This window comes from Capricornis sumatraensis, chromosome 17, assembly GCF_032405125.1.
Source record: "Capricornis sumatraensis isolate serow.1 chromosome 17, serow.2, whole genome shotgun sequence".
In the NCBI taxonomy this organism is placed as follows: Eukaryota; Metazoa; Chordata; class Mammalia; order Artiodactyla; family Bovidae; genus Capricornis; species Capricornis sumatraensis.
Window position 1 is genome coordinate 36,965,976 of NC_091085.1, and position 19,890 is coordinate 36,985,865.

General features: G+C 38.5%; 2 protein-coding genes and 1 pseudogene across 8 annotated transcripts in view; 1 reads left to right on the top strand and 2 right to left on the bottom strand.

Moving 5' to 3' along the window:
• Positions 1-3,192, bottom strand: part of ABHD18 (abhydrolase domain containing 18) — a 42,305-nt gene extending 39,113 nt beyond the window's left edge. Inside the window, exon 1 of the mRNA XM_068989682.1 lies at positions 3,091-3,192. The gene's annotated coding sequence lies outside the window, so the exon portion shown is untranslated. The remainder of the gene's footprint in view (positions 1-3,090) is intronic.
• Positions 3,193-3,508: 316 nt separating this feature from the next.
• Positions 3,509-19,890, top strand: part of MFSD8 (major facilitator superfamily domain containing 8) — a 41,888-nt gene continuing 25,506 nt past the window's right edge. For all 7 annotated transcript variants that reach the window (XM_068989814.1, XM_068989812.1, XM_068989813.1 and 4 more), the window contains exons 1-3: positions 3,509-3,621; positions 12,563-12,654; positions 18,141-18,184. In XM_068989814.1, the coding sequence (XP_068845915.1) occupies positions 3,557-3,621; positions 12,563-12,654; positions 18,141-18,184 (201 nt within the window). In that variant the 5' untranslated portion in view covers positions 3,509-3,556. The remainder of the gene's footprint in view (positions 3,622-12,562; positions 12,655-18,140; positions 18,185-19,890) is intronic.
• On the bottom strand, positions 5,992-6,735 carry LOC138093960 (large ribosomal subunit protein uL30 pseudogene; annotated as a pseudogene).

Here is a 19,890-nt window from a genome sequence, read left to right on the forward strand (position 1 = left end):
GGAATACAGCCTCTTTCCTCCTCTAAATTTCCTACCACACTATTTTTTCCTAATCTCTTTATATTTCTAATTAAATAGTCCTTTCCCAGATGCCAACTCCGTCCCCGCTTTGAATTCCCTGGATCCACCGGGGCTGGACTCCGGCAGAGTGGGTTGCCATTTCCTCCTCCAGAGGATCTTCCTGACCCAGGGATCGAACCCTCGTCTCTTATACCGCCTGCATTAGGCAGGTGGGTTCTTCCTAGAAGCCCTCTGGGACTCCGGGGTTACACTAAAAGCTCATTTGCTAAGTGGTGTCAGACTCTTTGCAACCCTGTGGGCTGTAACCTGCCAGCAAGGTTCTCCGGCAAAAATACTGGAGTGGTTTGCCATTTCCTTCTCCAAGATCTTAAACCTCATTTCATCATTAAGAACAATATAAAAGACCAAGTTTTCTGCGATGCTCTAAACTTGTAGGTTTTTCCAAGCAGGGCTAACTGCTATCCAATGCCACCATAAACAGATTTTAATCCAAACCCAGGGTAAAGATAACTCCCGTTTACCATGAGAAGGGACCATCTGGAGCCATATCAGATACTTTTTAAAGCCCTAGACTGACATTAGTGAGTTTCTGCAGAAACTGGACCCACTTTCGAAGTGTGTATCAAACCAGACTGACACAACTGTCATCTATACTTTTATATAGCCAACGCAAAAAAGAAAAACAAAGTGAAACAAAAATAGAAGTTCTAGCACAGTGCCAAGGAATGAAAAGTCTTTCTTAGAAATGTGCTCCGTTGCTAAATCACACTCAACATCTATTATGCTATCTAGTACTTTCATCTCTTATCACTCTGTACATAAGCATTTAAATGCAACCCTAATTGTTTCTGGACATTTATTCTCAAATAGTTGATACACACATATCTCAAAGGCATACATGAAATTATACCACCATGTACAAGAACTTTAATCCACAAAAATGCAGACTTAATTTTTACATTTTTAAATAACTTATTTTCAACACAAATTTAAGCAGCAGTTTATACTGGAGTTAAGATACACCTGATATCCTCTATTAAAATTTACTACCCTACCTCCACAAATTTAATTCCTTTTAATCTTACACTGGAGAAGAGTAAAAAAACAACTTTATTTACTTGTTTGGAGGGGATCTAGTCTAGCTGTCTATCTGCTATCTATTCTATTCTAAACAGGCACCTATGGAAATCCAACAGGCAGACTGTCTCATATGGTTATGTGAAACATTCAGCAAATAATCAAATTTCAAATTTAGTTCTACTTTTCCACAGGCTTTAAAAGAAATAATTAGGTTCTTAAACATTAAAAAAAAAATGTTTACTTTGAGTGTTGTATGTTTCCTAAGAAATGATTTGTTCTTTTTCTTTTTTTTTAATTGGTACAATACACAGAGCTTATTTACATTTCATCAGTTGTATGTGTATTCATTCCATGTACTTCTGCCATCTAAAGTCATCACTTGGAGGCAACAATGGAAAACAGCCGTGTCAGAAGACCTGGGTTCCTCCACTAGCAGTGTGACCTTGAGTAAGCCACCTTAAACTATAAAAGGAATAACAGCTGGCCTAATACATAATAGCAAGTTATTTCATTTATATACAAATTGATAATCTATTTTGAAATACTTTGAGAGATATGGGAAAAGATTCTTTACATTTTTTTCATAGGAAGACTGGTGCTGAAAAGCACAGGCTTTATAGTCAAGAGTCCTGTGTTTCTGAGATTTTAGTTCTATTGCTAATTAGAGGTGGGACCCTAAGCATATTACTTAATCCCCATACTTTCAATTTCCTTGTATGCTTGAGACAATTCCACTTTTGAGGATTGTTGTAGGGATGAAATGAAGCAATTCAGTAAGTATTCATTCAACATATATTATTTAGTAACCATTCTGCTAGGTGCAATGTTGGCTAAAAATTCCTTTGTCAAATATATATATATGCCATATACATATATATATATATATGCCATACACTGTGCCAGACTCCAGAAATTAAAAAAGTCAAAGATATATTAAAACAACATCATGACAAAAAATACTAATTTTACCCATGTACTTTCTTGGAACCAGTCATAGAAATCTGATATGTTTTTGTAAACTGTTACAAACAAATCTGCAAGACTGAATCCAGTACACAGTGTCAGGTCTGGATTCAGAAGATAATCCTGAACTAATAAACACATTTCAAGTTTAGTTGTTTACCAGTGGAATGTGTCTAACAGGATACACACAAGGTCACAAACAAGACAAAGATCATAAATGATGGTATATTACAATACATTAACTAGTATAGGGCCTGGCACAGGATAAGTGCTCATAAATATTGATCAAAAGAATTGAATCTGGGTCCCAACTCTGCCACTTTCACAGTGAGTGCTTCTGGGTAAGTTATTAACTTCTCTAGGCCTTAGTTCTCTGTAAAGTAGAAATGTGTCTGCTTTACCTATCTCATAGGACTGTTGTGATCAGATGAAATCACATAAGAATGTATCTAGTGCTAATACCAAGGTAATTGTGACACACTTGACTACTGCTACCAATTAGCTTACAAGCCTGCTTGTAGGGGTAAGATGTTAACATGTAAATGCCAGGAAAGAAATAGCACCATGATCTACTGAAACAAACAAAAACAACCCATAACATACTTCTTAAAATTGTCATATTCCTTGCGATGAAAAGAGCTGGTCATTGTCAAACTGGTGCTGTGTCTTTTCTAACCCCCAGGTTACAGCAGCAGACTCTGCTGAGTGACCTCTTGCAAGGCTGAAGCCCCCAGTCCACGCAGGATGCAAAGGGTTCGAATCTGAGGAGCAGTTGGACCTTATCTCCATTCCAGGTCCTAATAAAGCAGTACGGATAAGGTGCCTTTGCAGTTAGCCGAGCAAAGAAAACCACGGCGCGTAGACACTTCCACCTTCCACAGGCGGAGGGACAGCCCGCCAGCCCACCTCACTTCGGCCGGGACCCCCGAGTCTCCCGCCAAGCCTTGAGCTCTCAGTACCTGCCTCCTGGCACGTAGGCAAGCGCTTCAAGAGGCTTGGGAAGCGCGGCCTGGAACAGCTACTCACTCAGTGGCCGCTTGGCGGACGCCTGCTGTCCAGCTGGCCGAAACTCCCAGCGCCACGGCTCCCTAGGCTCCTGGGACTCGCCGTCCTCCTGAGCTCCAAAAGCAGTGACAACGATCGCCCAGGAACTGAGAAGCGAGAGGCAGACGACAGAGTCCTATAGAGCGGAGGATGAACTCTCGGCAGAGTGGCTGTTTGGACACGCCCCCAACCCTCCCTGGAGGCGGAGAGGCTCGGACCCGAGAGGAGGATGCGGACTTAAAGCTCCGCCCTTAGCCCCCATCCTCCGCTCGGCACCGCCCCGCCGCCTGCGTGACCCCGCCTCTGACCCGGGGTCGCTCCGCCTTCTCTGGTCGCCTGGCGTGCACGCGCACTTGCCGGCCTGTTTTGACAGCTTCAGGACGTCCTGAAAGGGAGAGAGCAGGAGTTGTCGCGAGAGTTGGCCCCAAGGCTTGTGGGAGCTCTAACTATGGCGAGTTTAGGGGTCGATTCTGAGCAGGAGCCGCTCTTAGGGGACAGGACACCCGGAAGCAGGTGAGCGGATGTTTGGGGAAGGCTCCCCTCACTCTCCTGCGCTGTTGGAACTGGCGCCTTTCCCTGCGTCAGGCTTAGTGGGCAGAATAAGGGGTGCCAGAGCAGCTGGAGCCGGCGGCAAGTCGCGCGAGATTGGAAGATGCTCTGCCACTTCCTAGAAAGGGCGTCGAGCCGCGGAGCACCTTTGAGCCTGCGGGTTCTGGTGAATGTGTTAGAGAAATGCAAACTGCCTCTTGTACTTTCGTTTCGTTGGTGATGCAGCAACCGAATGGTCCTTTACAGAACCGACCACTGTATACGTTTCACGCTGTTTTAATCGGTACTTGGCCTTAATAGTCACTTGACTAATTGCCTTATAATGATACTTTTTTTGCAAGTAAACCTAAGATGAACTCATCTTTGTCCTATGCCAAATGTATAAGTAATAACTGATTTTTAAGCATTTAGGTGATGAGGTGTATTTGGACCCTAGTTTATGGACTGTAATTCAGAGTTGTTTGTTTCTTACTACGCAGTCAAATATGTATTTTCACATTTAGGAATACGAAGTTAAGTATCACTTTATTTTATACATACATCATTAACACAGTAAGTTATCCAATAAGTTCACAGGTAAGCTTCAGCTGTCTACAGATGTGTTAATTTTCGCTCTTTTGTCCCTCTTAAGTACCAAACCTTTTTAAAAAATCACTTCGTTTGAAAGCCTGTGGAAAATGTGTTTGTCGAATCCCCGATCCACTAAACAGAATATATGAATGTAAATGAATATAAATGTAATTTTATTTAGTTTTTCTTTGAGATTATTAAAATCAATATTACTTCGGAAGTATAGTGTAATAGAGTGACGTTCTCTGGGCTTAATGAAGCATTTGTGACTATGCGCTTCTATATTGATTTGTACTACAGTGCCATACTTTTCACATCTTTTTTTTTTTTTTTTCCCCCTGCCTATTCTGCTTCTAGCAAACTATTTCTCCTCACGTTTTTGTTACCTGTTGGCAACCTCTGCTTTTGTTGGTGTCAGCAAACCTCTCTTCCCCCAACTTTACTTCGGGATTTCTAGTTTGCTGTGGCTTTGAAAATCATATATGTAAGTTTAATAGAATTGTGGGTAGTTAGAACACAGAAGCTCTGAATGAAAGCTAAAGATCTCTCCTACTAATCAAGTGTATGAACTTGAGTGCATGGACTTTGTTACTTTTAAGTTTCTTAGCATTGTTTTTGCTTCTTCCTAGTCCTTGGCAGTTTTCCAGGTAGATTCAAGGATCCTTGAATTATGGTTAGATGTAGTTTTATGGTACATTCTGTCACTTTGTCCAAATAAGGGTTAGTTACTCAGTCGTGTCCGACTCTTTGTGACTCCATGGACTGCAGCCAGTCAGATTCCTCTGTCCATGGAATTCTCCAGGCAAGAATACTGGATTGGGTAGCCATTTCCCGGCGCTTATTCAAACTCTTGTCCATTGAGTCGGTGATGCCATCTAACCATCTCATCCTCTGTTGTCCCTTTCTCCTCCTGCCTTCAGTCTTTCCCAGCATCAATGTATTTTCCAGTGAGTTGGCTCTTGGCTCCAGGTGGCCAAAGTATTGGAGTTTCAGCTTCAGCATCAGTCCTTTCAGTGAATGTTCAGAATTGGTTTTCTTTAGGATTGATTGGTTTGATCTCCTTGCAGTCCAAGGGATTCTGAAGAGTCTTCTCCAGCACCACAGTTTGAAAGCATCAGTTCTTTGGTGCTCAGCCTTTATGGTCCAACTCTCACATCTGTACATGACTACTGGTAAGATGTTAGCTTTGACTAGATGGACCTTTGTTGCCAAAGTAATGTCTCTCTTTTTTTAAATGAACTGTCTAGGTTGGTCATAGCTTTTCTTCCAAGAAGCAAGTGTCTTTTAATTTCATGGCTGCAGTCACCATCTGCAGTGATTTGGGAGCCCAAGAAAATAAAAGTCTCTGTCATTGTTTCATTGTTACCCTGTCTGTTTGCCGTAAAGTGGTGGGACTGTATGCCATGATCTTCATTTTTTGAATGTTGAATTGTAAGCCAGCTTTTTCACTCTCCTCTTTAACCTTCATCAAGAGACTCTTTACTTTCTGCCATAAGGGTGGTATCATCCTCATATCTGAGATTATTGATTTTTCTTCTGGCAGTCTTGATTCCAGCTTGTGCTTCATCCAGCCTGGCATTTCACGTTTCATGTGATGTATTCTGCATGTAAGTTAAATAAGCAGGGTAACAATATACAACCTTGACATACTCTTTTCACTATTTTGAACCAGTCTAATGCTCATTAGGTTCCACTTATTTATTTATTTATTTTTTGTTTCAATTGTTTATTAACCAGAACACAAAAATAATCCTGGTAGATACCTTAGTTCATCCTTCTAATAAGCCTGTTGATCTGGTCTTCCCTGTTGCCAGCATCTCCACCTTCTACAAAATGGGTGGTCTTTTTCTTCATTCCACCTCGTGGAGAAGACAATTTAAAGGGCCACAGGAAGTTGTTTGCTTCTTTGAAACGTTTTCCAATGGTATAGATCTCATGAATCACATCCTCCATGCAGATGATTCCATATTTCCCAAGAGATCAAGCAATCAATGCATTGTCTGTCAGGGCAATTCGCTTTTTGTTGATTTTGCCATAACCACGCTTGTAGATCAATTCATTCACAGACTTCAGATTTGGGTACCCCCATGCAATGTATGGCTCTACAATTCTCAGCATATTAATTGATGCCTTGTTGAGCTTCACAAAGGTGCCGTTGAAGATCTGCCGGAGGCGAAGGAGCTGCAGCACCTTTCGAACCTTTGGGCTCACACCGTTGATACCTCTGATTCTGATGACAAACGCCAATTTGGGTTTCGCGGGTACATAGAAGTTGCCGGCTTTTCGTGCCATCCTAGCCGTTCGAATTTCAGTTCTGTACATCTGCCTGTATTCCTTGTGGTAATGCTTAGCTTTTTCATAGATAAGCTTCCTCCTTGCCTTTCGAAGTATCTTTTGGGCAAACTTCTTTCTCAGTCGCTTGATCTTAAGCTATGCGAAATTCTTCCGCTTTTTCTTAAGGGTTTCTGGCACAGCAGGAACCTTCTTTTTCTTTTCTGCAACCTCCATGGTTCCAGCCGGGAAAGAGGGTCATTAGGTTCCATTTAAATTCAGATGTTCTGTCCATCTGAATTTAGATTTAGCATTTTTATAAATAAAAAGAGAGTACTTTGAAAATAATTCACTAAGTTTCAGTTCAGTTCAGTCGCTCAGTCGTGTCCGACTCTTTGCGACCCCATGAATCGCAGCATGCCAGGCCTCCCTGTCCATCACCACCTCCTGGAGTTCACTCAGAGTTGCGTCCATCGAGTCAGTGATGCCATCCAGCCATCTCATCCTCTGTCGTCCCCTTCTCCTCCTGCCCCCAATCCCTCCCAGCATCAAAGTCTTCTCCAGTGAGTCAACTCTTTACATGAGGTGGCCAAAGTACTGGAGTTTCAGCTTTAGCATCATTCCTTCCAAAGAAATCCCAGGGTTGATCTCTTTCAGAGTGGACTGGTTGGATCTCCTTGCAGTCCAAGGGACTCTCAAGAGTCTTCTCCAACACCACAGTTCAAAAGCATCAATTCTTCGGCACTTAGCTTTCTTCACAGTCCAACTCTCCCATCCATACATGACCACAGGAAAAACCAGAGCCTTGACTAGATGGACCTTAGTTGGCAAAGTAATGTCTCTACTTTTGAATATACTATCGAGGTTGGTCATAACTTTTCTTCCAAGGAGTAAGCGTCTTTTAATTTCATGGCTGCAGTCACCATCTGCAGTGATTTTGGAGCCCCCAAAAATAAAGTCTGACACTGTTTCCACTGTTTCTCCATCTATTTCCCATGGAGTGATGGGACTGGATGCCATGATCTTTGTTTTCTGAATGTTGAGCTTTAAGCCAACTTTTTCACTCTCCTCTTTCACTTTCATCAAGAGGCTTTTTAGTTCCTCTTCACTTTCTGCCACAAGGGTGGTGTCATCTGCATATCTGAGGTTATTGATATTTCTCCTGGCAATCTTGATTCCAGCTTGTGTTTCTTCCAATCCAGCGTTTCTCATGATGTACTCTGCATAGAAGTTAAATAAGCAGGGTAACAATATACAGCCTTGACGTACTCCTTTTCTTATTTGGAACCAGTCCATTGTTCCATGTCCAGTTCTAACTGTTGCTTCCTGGCCTGCATACAGATTTCTCAAGAGGCAGGTTAGGTGGTCTGGTATTCTCATCTCTTTCAGAATATTCCATAGTTTATTGTGATCCACACAGTCAAAGGCTTTGGCATAGTCAATAAAGCAGAAATAGATGTTTTTCTGGAACTCTCTTGCTTTTTCCATGATCCAGCAATGTTGGCAATTTGATCTCTGGTTCCTCTGCCTTTTCTAAAACCAGCTTGAACATCAGGAAGTTCGCGGTTCACATATTGCTGAAGCCTGGCTTGGAGAATTTTGAGCATTACTTTACTAGTGTGTGAGATGAGTGCAATTGTGCAGTAGTTCTAGCATTCTTTGGCATTGCCTTTTTTTGGGATTGGAATGAAAACTGACCTTTTCCAGTCCTGTGGCCACTGCTGAGTTTTCCAAATTTGCTGGCATATTGAGTGCAGCACTTTCACAGCATCATCTTTCAGGATTTGAAATAGCTCTATTGGAATTTCATCACCTCCACTAGCTTTGTTCATAGTGATGCTTTCTAAGGCCTACTTGACTTCACATTCCAAGATGTCTGGCTCTAGATGAGTGATCACACCATCGTGATTAGTTTATTGTCTTTAAAAACATAGTTTCTCTAGTAAAAGGAACAGATGTAACACTAATTAGTAAGCCCTGTTCTCTTTGAATAAATTGCAAAAACATGAATCTATTTCACCACTAACCTTTCATCACTAAGAAGGCTGATTCTGATTTACTGATCTGGTGAGTCCTTAGTGATTGGAATGAACACTGACCTTTTCCAGTCCTGTGGCCACTGCTGAGTTTTCCAAATTTGCTGGCATATTGAGTGCAGCACTTTCACAGCATCATCTTTCAGGATTTGAAATAGCTGTATTGGATTTACTGATCTAGTGAGTCCTTAGTGATCCCCATTGACCCTATCCACAGAGTTGAAGAGCACAGGGGTTGGTAAACTTTTCTTGTAAAGGCCTGTATGGTAAATATTTTAGGCTTTGCAGGCCAGGAGGCAAAGTCAAAGTTATTATATACATACTTAGATAACAAGAAAGTAAGCTTCCATGAAATTTTTCCAGTAATGAAATCTAAAATTTAACAGTAAAAGAATACAGTTTTTTATAATACAGGTCTAATAGATGAATAGAATTCTTGTGAGGGTGGCATTTTGTTTAATTGGAGTTCAAAGTTAATGTTTTCTCTGATAGAATTAATCACAAATATTCATCTGTAAAAAATATTCTTAGGTCACAGACCACACAGAAACAGGTGGTAGGACAGATTTGGCCTATATAGACAGTAGTTGAATATCCTTAAGTCTTAGAGGTGCTTAAAATTTTTCTTTGCAGCTTCAGCCTAATCTCTGTAAAATAGATATCCTGGTAGGCTGCAATCCATGCGGTCGTGAAGAGTCGGACACGACCGAGCGACTTCACTTTTCACTTTCATGCATTGGAGAAGGAAATGGCAACCCACTCCAGTGTTCTTGTCCAGAGAATCCCAGGGACGGGGGAGCCTGGTGGGCTGCCGTCTATGGGGTCGCACAGAGTCGGACATGACTGCAGCGACTTAGCAGCAGCAGCAGCAGCACTCATGGCTGTATAGAAGATCCTTTATGAAACATTCTCAGTTTATTTCTGTCTTTTAATTTCTGTAACTTTACATGACCACACGTGACCACACACTCCTTTCTCTTATCCTCTTTCAGTATGTGTTCTTTTTTGCTCTTCCGGAGTTCACAGATGGTCTCTGGTAAAGGTATGATTTTATTTTTTCCCTCAGGAAATCCAATCTTTTTTTTTTTTTTTGGCAAGTAAAGTATGGCTGCTTACCCAAGAATCCTTCTGTTAGATCTTGATCTGTTGAACCTAAATATGGTACCTTTTACTTATTCCTGTTGAATTTTATCAAGCTAAGTTTGGTTATCAATTTACTCCAATATGTTGTATATCCCTCATTGTTTAAGTCACAACTTTGATAAGCATGCTGTCATTTGAGGTAGAGTTTGAAATCAAAATACTGGACAGGGTAAAACCCTTAGCACTGCAATTTTACTTGAAGGAGAGTCTCAAGTGGAGAACTAATACCAGAATACAACAATGATAATAGAAAGGAACCAAAATGTTAAGTCACCTTGGAAGTGCAGAATTTTTTCTTTTGCATTAATGATACAAGAAGGAAGCCTTTGGGAAGTTACTCTCAGTCATGTGACAGGGTTGGTTGAATCATGAAGGTTAAGAAAATGTAGTAAAAATGATAACTTGATTGAAGGACAGTTATATTCTCCTATATGCCTACTATTTCCAACAAGGAATAAAGATCTGTTTCTTCACCAAAGTTTAATTTTTGAATTGAAAAGAAGGAAAAGTGAAATATTTGTTTTGAAACATTTTAAATTCAGAAAAATGGACAATACAGTGTAATAAACATCAAATTACCCTGTCACTGTTAGCCTTTTCCACACTGTTCAAATTTCTCTTTCTACACATACACACACACACACACACACACACACACACCTCTTGCCAAATTGCAAACATTATGTCACTTTATACTGAATATTGTAGTCTTCAGCCTGCGTCTCCCCAAAACATATTCATTCTTTTACATAGTAGTTTATCACTGTTACCACAGCTGGAAATACACTATTAGTTCAAAATATATTCACTGTACTTATATTTTTCCACTTGTTCCAAAAATATACTTTATAGCTATTATTTTTTAAATCATATCTAAGTAATGTTCAGACTTTGATCCTTTAGGTCTTTTTAGACTCTACCATCCTAAAACTGTCCCCTGACCTTCTGTTTCTATTCTTCCCAATGTTGAGTCCTCTGGCAAGTCTAGGTTAGTTTTCTGTTTTCTTTGGAACATCTCACATTCTGGATTTGTGGACTACTTCTGAGTAGATCCTGGTCAAACATTTCTGGCAAGAATATCCCATGTCTTATGTTGAGAACATCCCAGTATGTCAAGGGGTAGTGGATGCCAGGCTATCCCACTGTTGGGAATGCCAAGCTTGACTACTTGGTTAAGGTGGTTACTGGTATATCTCTCCATTATAAAGGCTCATTTGTCATTTTCTGACTAGTAAGTCGCCAGACAGGTGATACTTTGAGGCCATGTGACCTTCCAACCAGTTATATTTGGATTCACTGTTGCTCTTTGCTTTTATCCATTGTTACATGGAGCGTAATAGCGATTTTCTATCTTCCCTTTAATATTTGATAGCTATCATTGAAAGAAGAAAGACTTTTGACTGACTTTCAAGTCAAAGTTACTCAAAAAATTTTACTACATTTTTTTCAGAATCAAATAGTTTTCTTCTCTTGGTTCTTTCTATGACTTAGATAGGATCTGAGTAAATTGATTATTTGAAAATGTTTAGGCTTATTTTAGTGATACTTTTATTTATGGTTATCAATTAGATTTCTGTTCTTCAGAGAATAAAAATGAGTTCATTAAAATTATAGCAGTAACCCAGTACTTTAAAGATATACCAGAATTCCGTGTGTGGGATTGAATGGTGTATATTTTGTTGATATATGGAATGTAAAAAGTCATTTTCTGTTATGTTTGTCTTAATTCTTTGAGAACATAATGCTCATATTAAGGTAAATTTGCTAACTCTTTTTACATGTATATGTGAAAATGTAAGGAGTACACACACTAATGTATCACCTGACAAAGGTAGTCTATATGATTAATAAACTTACCCTTAATCCAGGTCACAGGCTTATATGAAAACTTAGCCTAGCCTGGAGGGGCCTTGGTGTCTCTTTGGTCCATTAACAGAACTTGTCTGGTAACCCATGTTGGAGCAAAGGCAAGTGTTTCAGGAGGTCTCAGGCCTAGGAATGTCTTAAGTCACATCAAACCTTCTTGATGTCACTTATATTAATTTTGTTTCAAGTACCCAGCCAAAATAGTTTCCTACGGCAAAGTTAATTTGATGTCATCAAGTAGAGCATGTCATCATGGTGACAGTTATTATCTTTTTTTTTTAATTAAAAATTTATTTTTGGCTGTACTAGGTCATTGTTGCTGCTTGAGCTTTTCTCTAGTTGCAGCGAGTGAGGTCTACTCTCTAATTGCCCTGCACCGGCTTCTTGTTTTGGTGATTTCTCTTGTACCGGCTGTAGGGCGCGCAGGCTTCAGTAGTTGGGGCACCTGGGCTCAAGAGTTGTTGCTCCCGAGCTCTAGAGGGAGCACGGGCTTAGTTGCTCCACAGAAGGTGGGATCTTCTGGAACCAAGGATTGAAACCACATCTCCTGCATTGGCAGGTGAATTCTTTACCACTGAGCCACCAGGAAAACCCTGTTATTATCTTTTAATAGTTACTAGTTATTTGTCCCACCTGTAGGAGATTGAAGTAACTAGTTTATTTATTTTTATATACTTTATTCATTTTGTCAGTTTAGCAAATTTCAACACTTTTGTTCATAAGTTTTGTAGCATGCCAACAATAGCAAAATAATTGGTTCACAAAATATTTTGCCTGTTTCAGCTACCTCATGTCTCCCTAGTTTCTGTGCACAATGATGCATAAATACAATCCATGGAAATTAAAAGATATAATACTTATATGTAGATGAATTAATATAGTAAAAACCATTATTGGTAAATTAGACCTCTATCATATAATTTTCATGACTTCAAGAGAGAGAAAATAAAATTGTGTCACAGAAAGATTTGCATATAATGAGCTAACTTGATACTACTTTTTTTCTTATTTACACTTAGAGAATGGGATATTATAGAAACTGAGGAGCATTATAAGAGCCGATGGAGATCTATTAGGATTCTGTATCTTACTATGTTTCTTAGCAGTGTAGGTAAGTATTAAATTATAAGTAATTTTTAAAATTTAGATAAAACACCATATTTGAATGTCATTTAAGTAAATTTTTTTTTATTGTGGTAAAACCCATATAACATCAAATGTATCATCTTAACCATTTCTAAGGTCAGAATGTTAAATGTATCTAGATGGTAGTAGCCAGTCTCCAGAACTTTTGTGTCTTGTAAAAACTGAAACTCTATACCAATTAAACAATGACTCATTTCCCCTTCCTCATTTCCCTTTCCTCATCATTAACATCAATGATGTTAATCATCATTTTGCTTTCTGTTTCTATGAATTTGACTACTCTAGATATTCACATAAATGGAATCATACAGTATTTTTCATTTTGTGACTGATTTATTTCATTTAGTGTTACGTCCTTAAGTTTCATTTGTGTTGTAGCATGTTTCAGTATTTCCTTGTTTTTTAAGGCTAATAGTCTGTTGTATAAATTGTAGGAGAGGGATAATTTTCCCTTTATTTTCTTGATATTTACAGCTGGGGCCTGCTAATTAAACTGACAAAAGGCAGATCATCAGGAGAAGATCATAAAAATTTAGTTGATGTTAATATTTTTTATGTTTCACAGGGGACTTCATAGAGAAGAAGTGAAAACCCCAAAGAAACATTCAGGACATTATATACTATTTTAATAAAGGGCTATAGTTGTAGAGAACTGACTAGACAAAGGAAAGGGGTTGGGCTTCTGGGGATGGTAATTGTGGGAAAGTGACTCGGAAATACATGGGGGACTAATGGAGGGTGCAGGTTGTTTTGTAAGGTTTGCTTGTAACAGGCTTAGCTCAGCACCTATGCTTCATCTTCCATGATAAGAATGTTTTCTTCTTCCTGGTACTGGAAGAGTACATTTCTCAGGGGAAATTTATGCCCTGTTTTTAGGCAGGAATAGGGAGGGCAGAGAGCCCTACTGTGTCTCCTGTTAGTTACCTTCAGCTCAAAATAATCAGTATGCTAAAGCAGCATGTTTTGAAATAACATGTTTTGATCCCCTTCAGTGTACACCACATCTTGTTTATCCATTTATTTGTTGATGAACATTTGAGTTAATTCAATGTCTTATTTCTTAGAAACAGCTGCTGTGAACATGAGTGTGCAAATATCTCATTAACATCCTGCTTTCAGTTCTTTTGGGTATATAAGAAGTGAAATTGCTATCATATGATAATTCTATTTTTAATTTTTTCAGGAAGTGCTATACTTTGTCACATAGCTGCTGCTGCATTTTACATTACCATTGACAGTCAGGGTCCAAATTTTTCTGCATCTTCACCAACTCTTATGTTTATTTAATAGTAGTCATTCTAATGGGGCTTCCCAGGTGACTCAATGGTAAAGAACCCACCTGCCAATGTAGGAGACTCAGGTTCAATCTTTGGATAGGAAAGATCCCCTGGGAAAGGAAATGGCAACCCACTCCAGTATTCTTGCCTCGGAAATCCAGTGGACAGAGGAGCCTGCTGGGCTACAGTCCATGCCGTCGCAAAAGAATCTCCACAACTTAGCAACTAAATAGCAACAAGTCATTCTAATGGGCATGAGATGGTAGCTTATTGTGATTTTGATTTGCATTTCCTTGATGATTATTTACACTGGGCATCTTTTCACGTGCGTATTGGCCATCTATATATGATCTTTGAAGAAATGTCTGTTCAAGTCCTTTCCCCATTTTAAAAAAAAATAATGTTTTTGTTGTTTTGTTTTTATTGAGCGGAGCCTGGTGGGCTGCCATCTGTGGGGTCGCACAGAGTCGGACACGACTGAAGCGACTTAGCAGCAGCAGCAGCAGCAAAGTTCTTCGTATATTCTGAATATAACCTCAGATAAGATATATGATTCGCAAATATTTTCTACCATTCCAGGACTTTTTTTTTTCACTCTGCTGATTGTGCCCTTTGTTCATAAAAGTTTTAAATGTTGATGTAGTTCAGCAGATCTATTTTCTCTTTTGTTGCCTGTGAACCTCATTTAACTTTTATATTGATACATACAAATAGTAAAGTGCTCAGTCATGTCCAACTCTGCGACCCCGTGCACTACACAGTCCATGGAATTCACCAGACCAGAATACTGGAGTGGGTAGCCCCTTCTCCAGGGGATCTTCTCGATCCAGGGAACGAACCCAGGTCTCCTACATTGCAGGTGGATTCTTTACTGGCTGAGCCACAATGGAAGCCTGAGTGAAGTGCAAAAATCTTAATTTATATAGCTTGATGCATTTTAACCTATTAACATTATTTCTGAAAGTATATTTATTAAAAAGTTAATCTTTATTAGGAAAAGAATTAAGAACTGTAATTGTGTTAAAATGCTAAGGAATATACATGTTTTTTCTTAAATACTATATATATATATATATATATATATATATATAGTATTTCTTAATACTGTGATAGTTTTTAAAGGAATGTTTTAGGGGATTAATTTTTTTTTTCCAAGCTTGGACCCTTCTAAGTCCATAGGCACTAATTTTACAACTGGTTTCTTTCCCTGAGATGGATTTAGTGGTCATTTGACTAATTTTTTTTCCATATTCTTTCTATTAATCCAAGGTTGCCCTCTTGTTCACTTGCCAATCTTCTTTATGATTCAACATTGAGTAAAAACAGATTTTAAATAAAGCTAAAACTAAAGAAACGTACAAAATAAAGGATATTTTCAATATTTTATTGGGTTGTATGTTATTATGCTCTCTACAAATATCAGGAAAAAAAATGTTGATTCAAATCGGCTTGAACAAGTTTGTTAACGACCTGACAATGATGACCAATAAATGCAGGACATCAAAACTGATCACTTTAATTTATATTGGTAATTTTTTTTTCCTGTCAATAAAATCCTTAAGAAAAGCAAACAAACAAAAAATTGGCTTGAACAGTGATGTTTTCTTATAAGATGTCCACAGGGGAACAGCTCCAGGTGACCTTCACTGGCTCTGCTTCTGAATAAGTGTTTTGGTTTCGCCCTCTCTTTCATATTGCCTTCATCCTTAGGCAAGGATGCAGCAGCACTTCCAGGTGTCAGTCCTTTCACGGCAGGTTTTACTGACTGAAAGGGACTTATTTTTTAAACCTCCAAAGAGAAGAGGAGTCCTTTCCTGGATGTCCCAAAGTAGACCTCTCCTCATTTCTCACCGATCAGAACGGGGTTGCCTGTTAACTTCTAAACCCATCATCAGCTAGAATATTGGGACCTCAGGATTGACCCTCTGGAATTTGGGGTGGACACGGTGTCCTCTAAAGTCTGTGACTTTGTGAAGGAGTGATAAATAACTTTAATACAACCAGGATTCTATCAGGAAGTGTGGGGGTGCAAATGAATGTTGTTCAGGTAGCAAGCTCTGCAACAATTGTTTTTCATTTAAAACACTTCTAATTTTTTAGTACTCAATTATCTAATTTCAAATCAAACAGCAAAAAAAATTTTAATTTTATATTTTAATTGGTTTAATTGGTTAAACATTTTACCTGTTTACAAGTTTCTTGATTGTGCAATAGTAGTCTTATTTTCAAATATTTGTTGACTCTTTCAACCCTGTTTTCATTGAAGTCATTGTGTTAATTCAGAATACACTAAAATGAAACTAATAATTAAATTATTTTTTTAAGTCAGACTTTTCTCAAATCTGGTGCTCTGTTTCAGTCTAGAAGGGTGGGATGAGAGGGGAGGTGGGAGGGAGGTTCACAAGGAAGGGGACGTATGTATACCTGTGGCTGATTCATGGTGATTTATGGCAGAAACCAGTGCAATATATAATATTATCCTCCAATTAATAATAAAAAATAAACCAGGCTTTTAAAAAAGGAACGAAGTACTGACACTGCTGCAACATTGATGAACCTTGAAAGTATTATCAAAGAAAGAAACCAGACAAGAAAAACACATAGTGTATGATTCTATTCATATGAAAATCCAGGAAAGGAAAACCTATAGAGACAGAAAGTAGATTTCTGGGTTGCTTATAGCTGTAGGGGCGAGGATGGAGGGTAACAGAGGATAACTAAAGAGTCCAGAGTTTCTTTTTGAAGTGACTATGGTATTCTAAAATTGACTATAGTGATGGTTGCATATATTTGGAATACTAAAACCCATTGAATCACATACTTTAAATGGGTGAATTCTATGTGAATTATATCTTAATACAATACTTTTTAAAAAATAGCTTTGATATGATTTTGATTGGATGTGCCTAATATTTAAAATTGACATAGTATTGGAGTTAATCATTACAGTTGTGTGTGTGTTAAGTCCTTTCAGTCATGTCCGACTCTGTGCCAGCCCATGGATTGTAGCCCTCCAGGCTCCTCTGTCCATGGAATTCTCTAGGCAAGAATACTGGAGTGGGTTTCCATGTCCTCCTCCAGGGAGTCTTCCTGACACAGGGATCAAACCCGGGTCTCTTATGTCTCCTGCATTGACAGGCGGGTTCTTTACCAGTAGCACCATCTGGGAAGCCCAATGATAATCATCGCAGTTATCAAGCAATAAAAGCTAGCAGAGACAATTTTCTTTTAAGGTTTGCCCATCTTGAGGAATCCTGGTAATTTTTAGCCACTGTCCCCTTTAGAGGTCATTTTCCTTCTTCTTAGTCCTCCCTACAGTCAATTATTTCTCTCAAATAAAACAGATTACAATGGAGAAGGCAATGGCAACCCACTCCTGTATTCTTGCCTGGAGAATCCCATGGACAGAGGGGAGCCTGGCGGGCCCCATGGGGTCGCGAAGAGTGAGACACAACTTAGCAACAAGCATGCACACACATCCTTTAGACCTAATGTGTGCAGTTTGGCTCATCTCATTAAAGATGCTTGATGTCATCACTGGTTAATTTCCTTTTATTTTCCCACAGACTTCTTCATAGATGCTATTTTTCAAAATCTGTATGGGATTTTTTTTTCTGTTTGTTTTGTTCTGTTGTGAGTTGCTTTGCTTTGGTGAACTTGTGCTAGTATACTTAGCTCACAGACGTTCGAGCCACTGTGAATTTTCTTCATCTCCGTAAATAGTTCATCTGTGCTTCTCCCTAATGACGTTTTATTTTTACCCCCATAAGCAACTGAGGTAGAAAAATAAAATGTTTACCATGGGGAAAAACAAACAGATTACAAGTTTAGCATTCCTCTATAACAGAGTAGCCTTTACTCCATTCATTTTTGCTGTAAACGCTTAACAAAGCTTTCAGTAATTTTCATCTACAATAAAGACATGTGAATAAGGAGAAATATAGGTCCTGTGCTTTTATGATGATAATTATAGTGAGGGACTATAATTATATATATTTTCAAGTCTTAAGTATTTATTTTTCTTCTGATAAATAAAATCCCATTGCTTGATAAATTAAACATTTGTGGTAATAAATTTGTAAATTCAGAATGATGTTTTAAAATTCATGTTCGAAAAACTGTATCTGTAGTGATGAAATTGTAAATATAAATAACAGAATTTGCCTCTTCACAGGATTTTCCATTGTGATAATGTCAATATGGCCGTATCTCCAAAAGGTTTGTACACTTCATTCTTCTCTTAAGTAGCTGTAGTAGTAATAACTCTTATGTAGTTTTCTAGAGAGTCTCGGTAGTATTCTGATTTAATCTTCACTAGAATAACATGAGAATAATTCCTCTAAAGAGGGTTATAAGTAAGGTGACCATACGCTTTATTGGGCAAACCAGAACACTCTTGAAGTGAGAAGAGTATTGTAGCAGAATATAGGATTATATCAGCAGTCCTAGGCAAACAGGTATATGTATGTGTGTGCTTGTGCTCAGCCACTTCAGTCATGTCCAGCTCTTTGCAACCCCATGAACTATGGCCAGCCAGGCTCCTCTGTCCTTGGGATTCTCCAGGCAATAATACTGGAGTGGGTTGCTATGCCCTCCTCTAGGGACATCTTTCTGACCCAGGGATTGAATCCTTGTCTCTGGCATCTCCTGAATTGCAGGCAGATTCTTTACCTCTGAGCCACCTGGGAAGCCCTTAGATACATGGTCACCTCCTTATTAGCCATTTTCCCATCCTCTTCATACCCCTTCCCTGATAAAAAGGAAACTAGGTTAGACATAGTCTGAATTCCTAAAATGTACACATTTCATGCTTTCCGATAGAATTAATTGGGGTTGTCAGGTGACGTGAAATGAATAGACAATATACATATTTTGATGCTGTGGTTACTAGATGGGAAGGAGAGAGTGAAAAGAAGATGAAAATTTGTGGGTACCCTGACATCTCAATTGATCATCAAGTCCTGTCAATTCTACCTTTAAAAAAAATATATTTGACGTGTAGCTGTCAGTTTTATCTTAAAATTCCAGTAATGAATTTATTTAAAAATCAGTATTTAAGTTGGAAGCATAATTAATCTATAATAATATTTCAGTCAAGGTCTCTGAAGGAATTCTTCTTTAATTCCTAATTTCTGTTCACTCCTTAACTTGCTACAATGTGATTAACTCCTCCTCTACCCTGAAACTGCTCTTGAGTTCTTCAAAGACTTAATTACTCACCAAATAAATACTAGATACTTTTCAGTCCTTACTTGAGGTGACATTTGGGTAGTGCTTGACATTGTTGTCCTTTCTCTGCTTCTTGAAACCTTCTTTTAGCTTACCCTAACTCTTTATTCTTAAATTATTTTGTGTCGTTTTCTTTATCAACTTGCTCCTTATATTTTGATTTTCTCCAGTAGTGTGTATGTGTGTTTCAGCCTAAATCCTGAGCCTTGGCCCACATTACATCTATAGTGAGTTTTAGTTTCATGAGTGTTGATTTCATGTAAAATAATGTTTTAATCAGTTAAAGCTAATTTTAAAAATGGCAATGAAAATGTGGTACGAAATCATTAAAAAGTAAAATTAGTATTTTCCTTCTATATTTCTTTTAAAAATAGCATAAGAAAATAGCATTTTAAGTTAATAATGATAAAAACTACTGTCCCTCACCTCACTTTGGGTTAGAACATTTTCCTGTGTGCTCCCATGTCCCTTTACTGTTAACACTTATTGAGTGTTGTAACTCTGTGTTACAGAGAGTTTACCTAACTTCCCTAGTAGGTTGTTAAAATGGCTGGAGGGCTTCAACAAAAATACTAGAGACTGTTTAGAGTTTAAAATTATACTGTATCTTTTTTCCTGTCTTGCATACAGGGTCGTCATTGCTATCTTTCTAAATTCCATATATATGTGTTAGTATACTGTATTGGTGTTTTTCT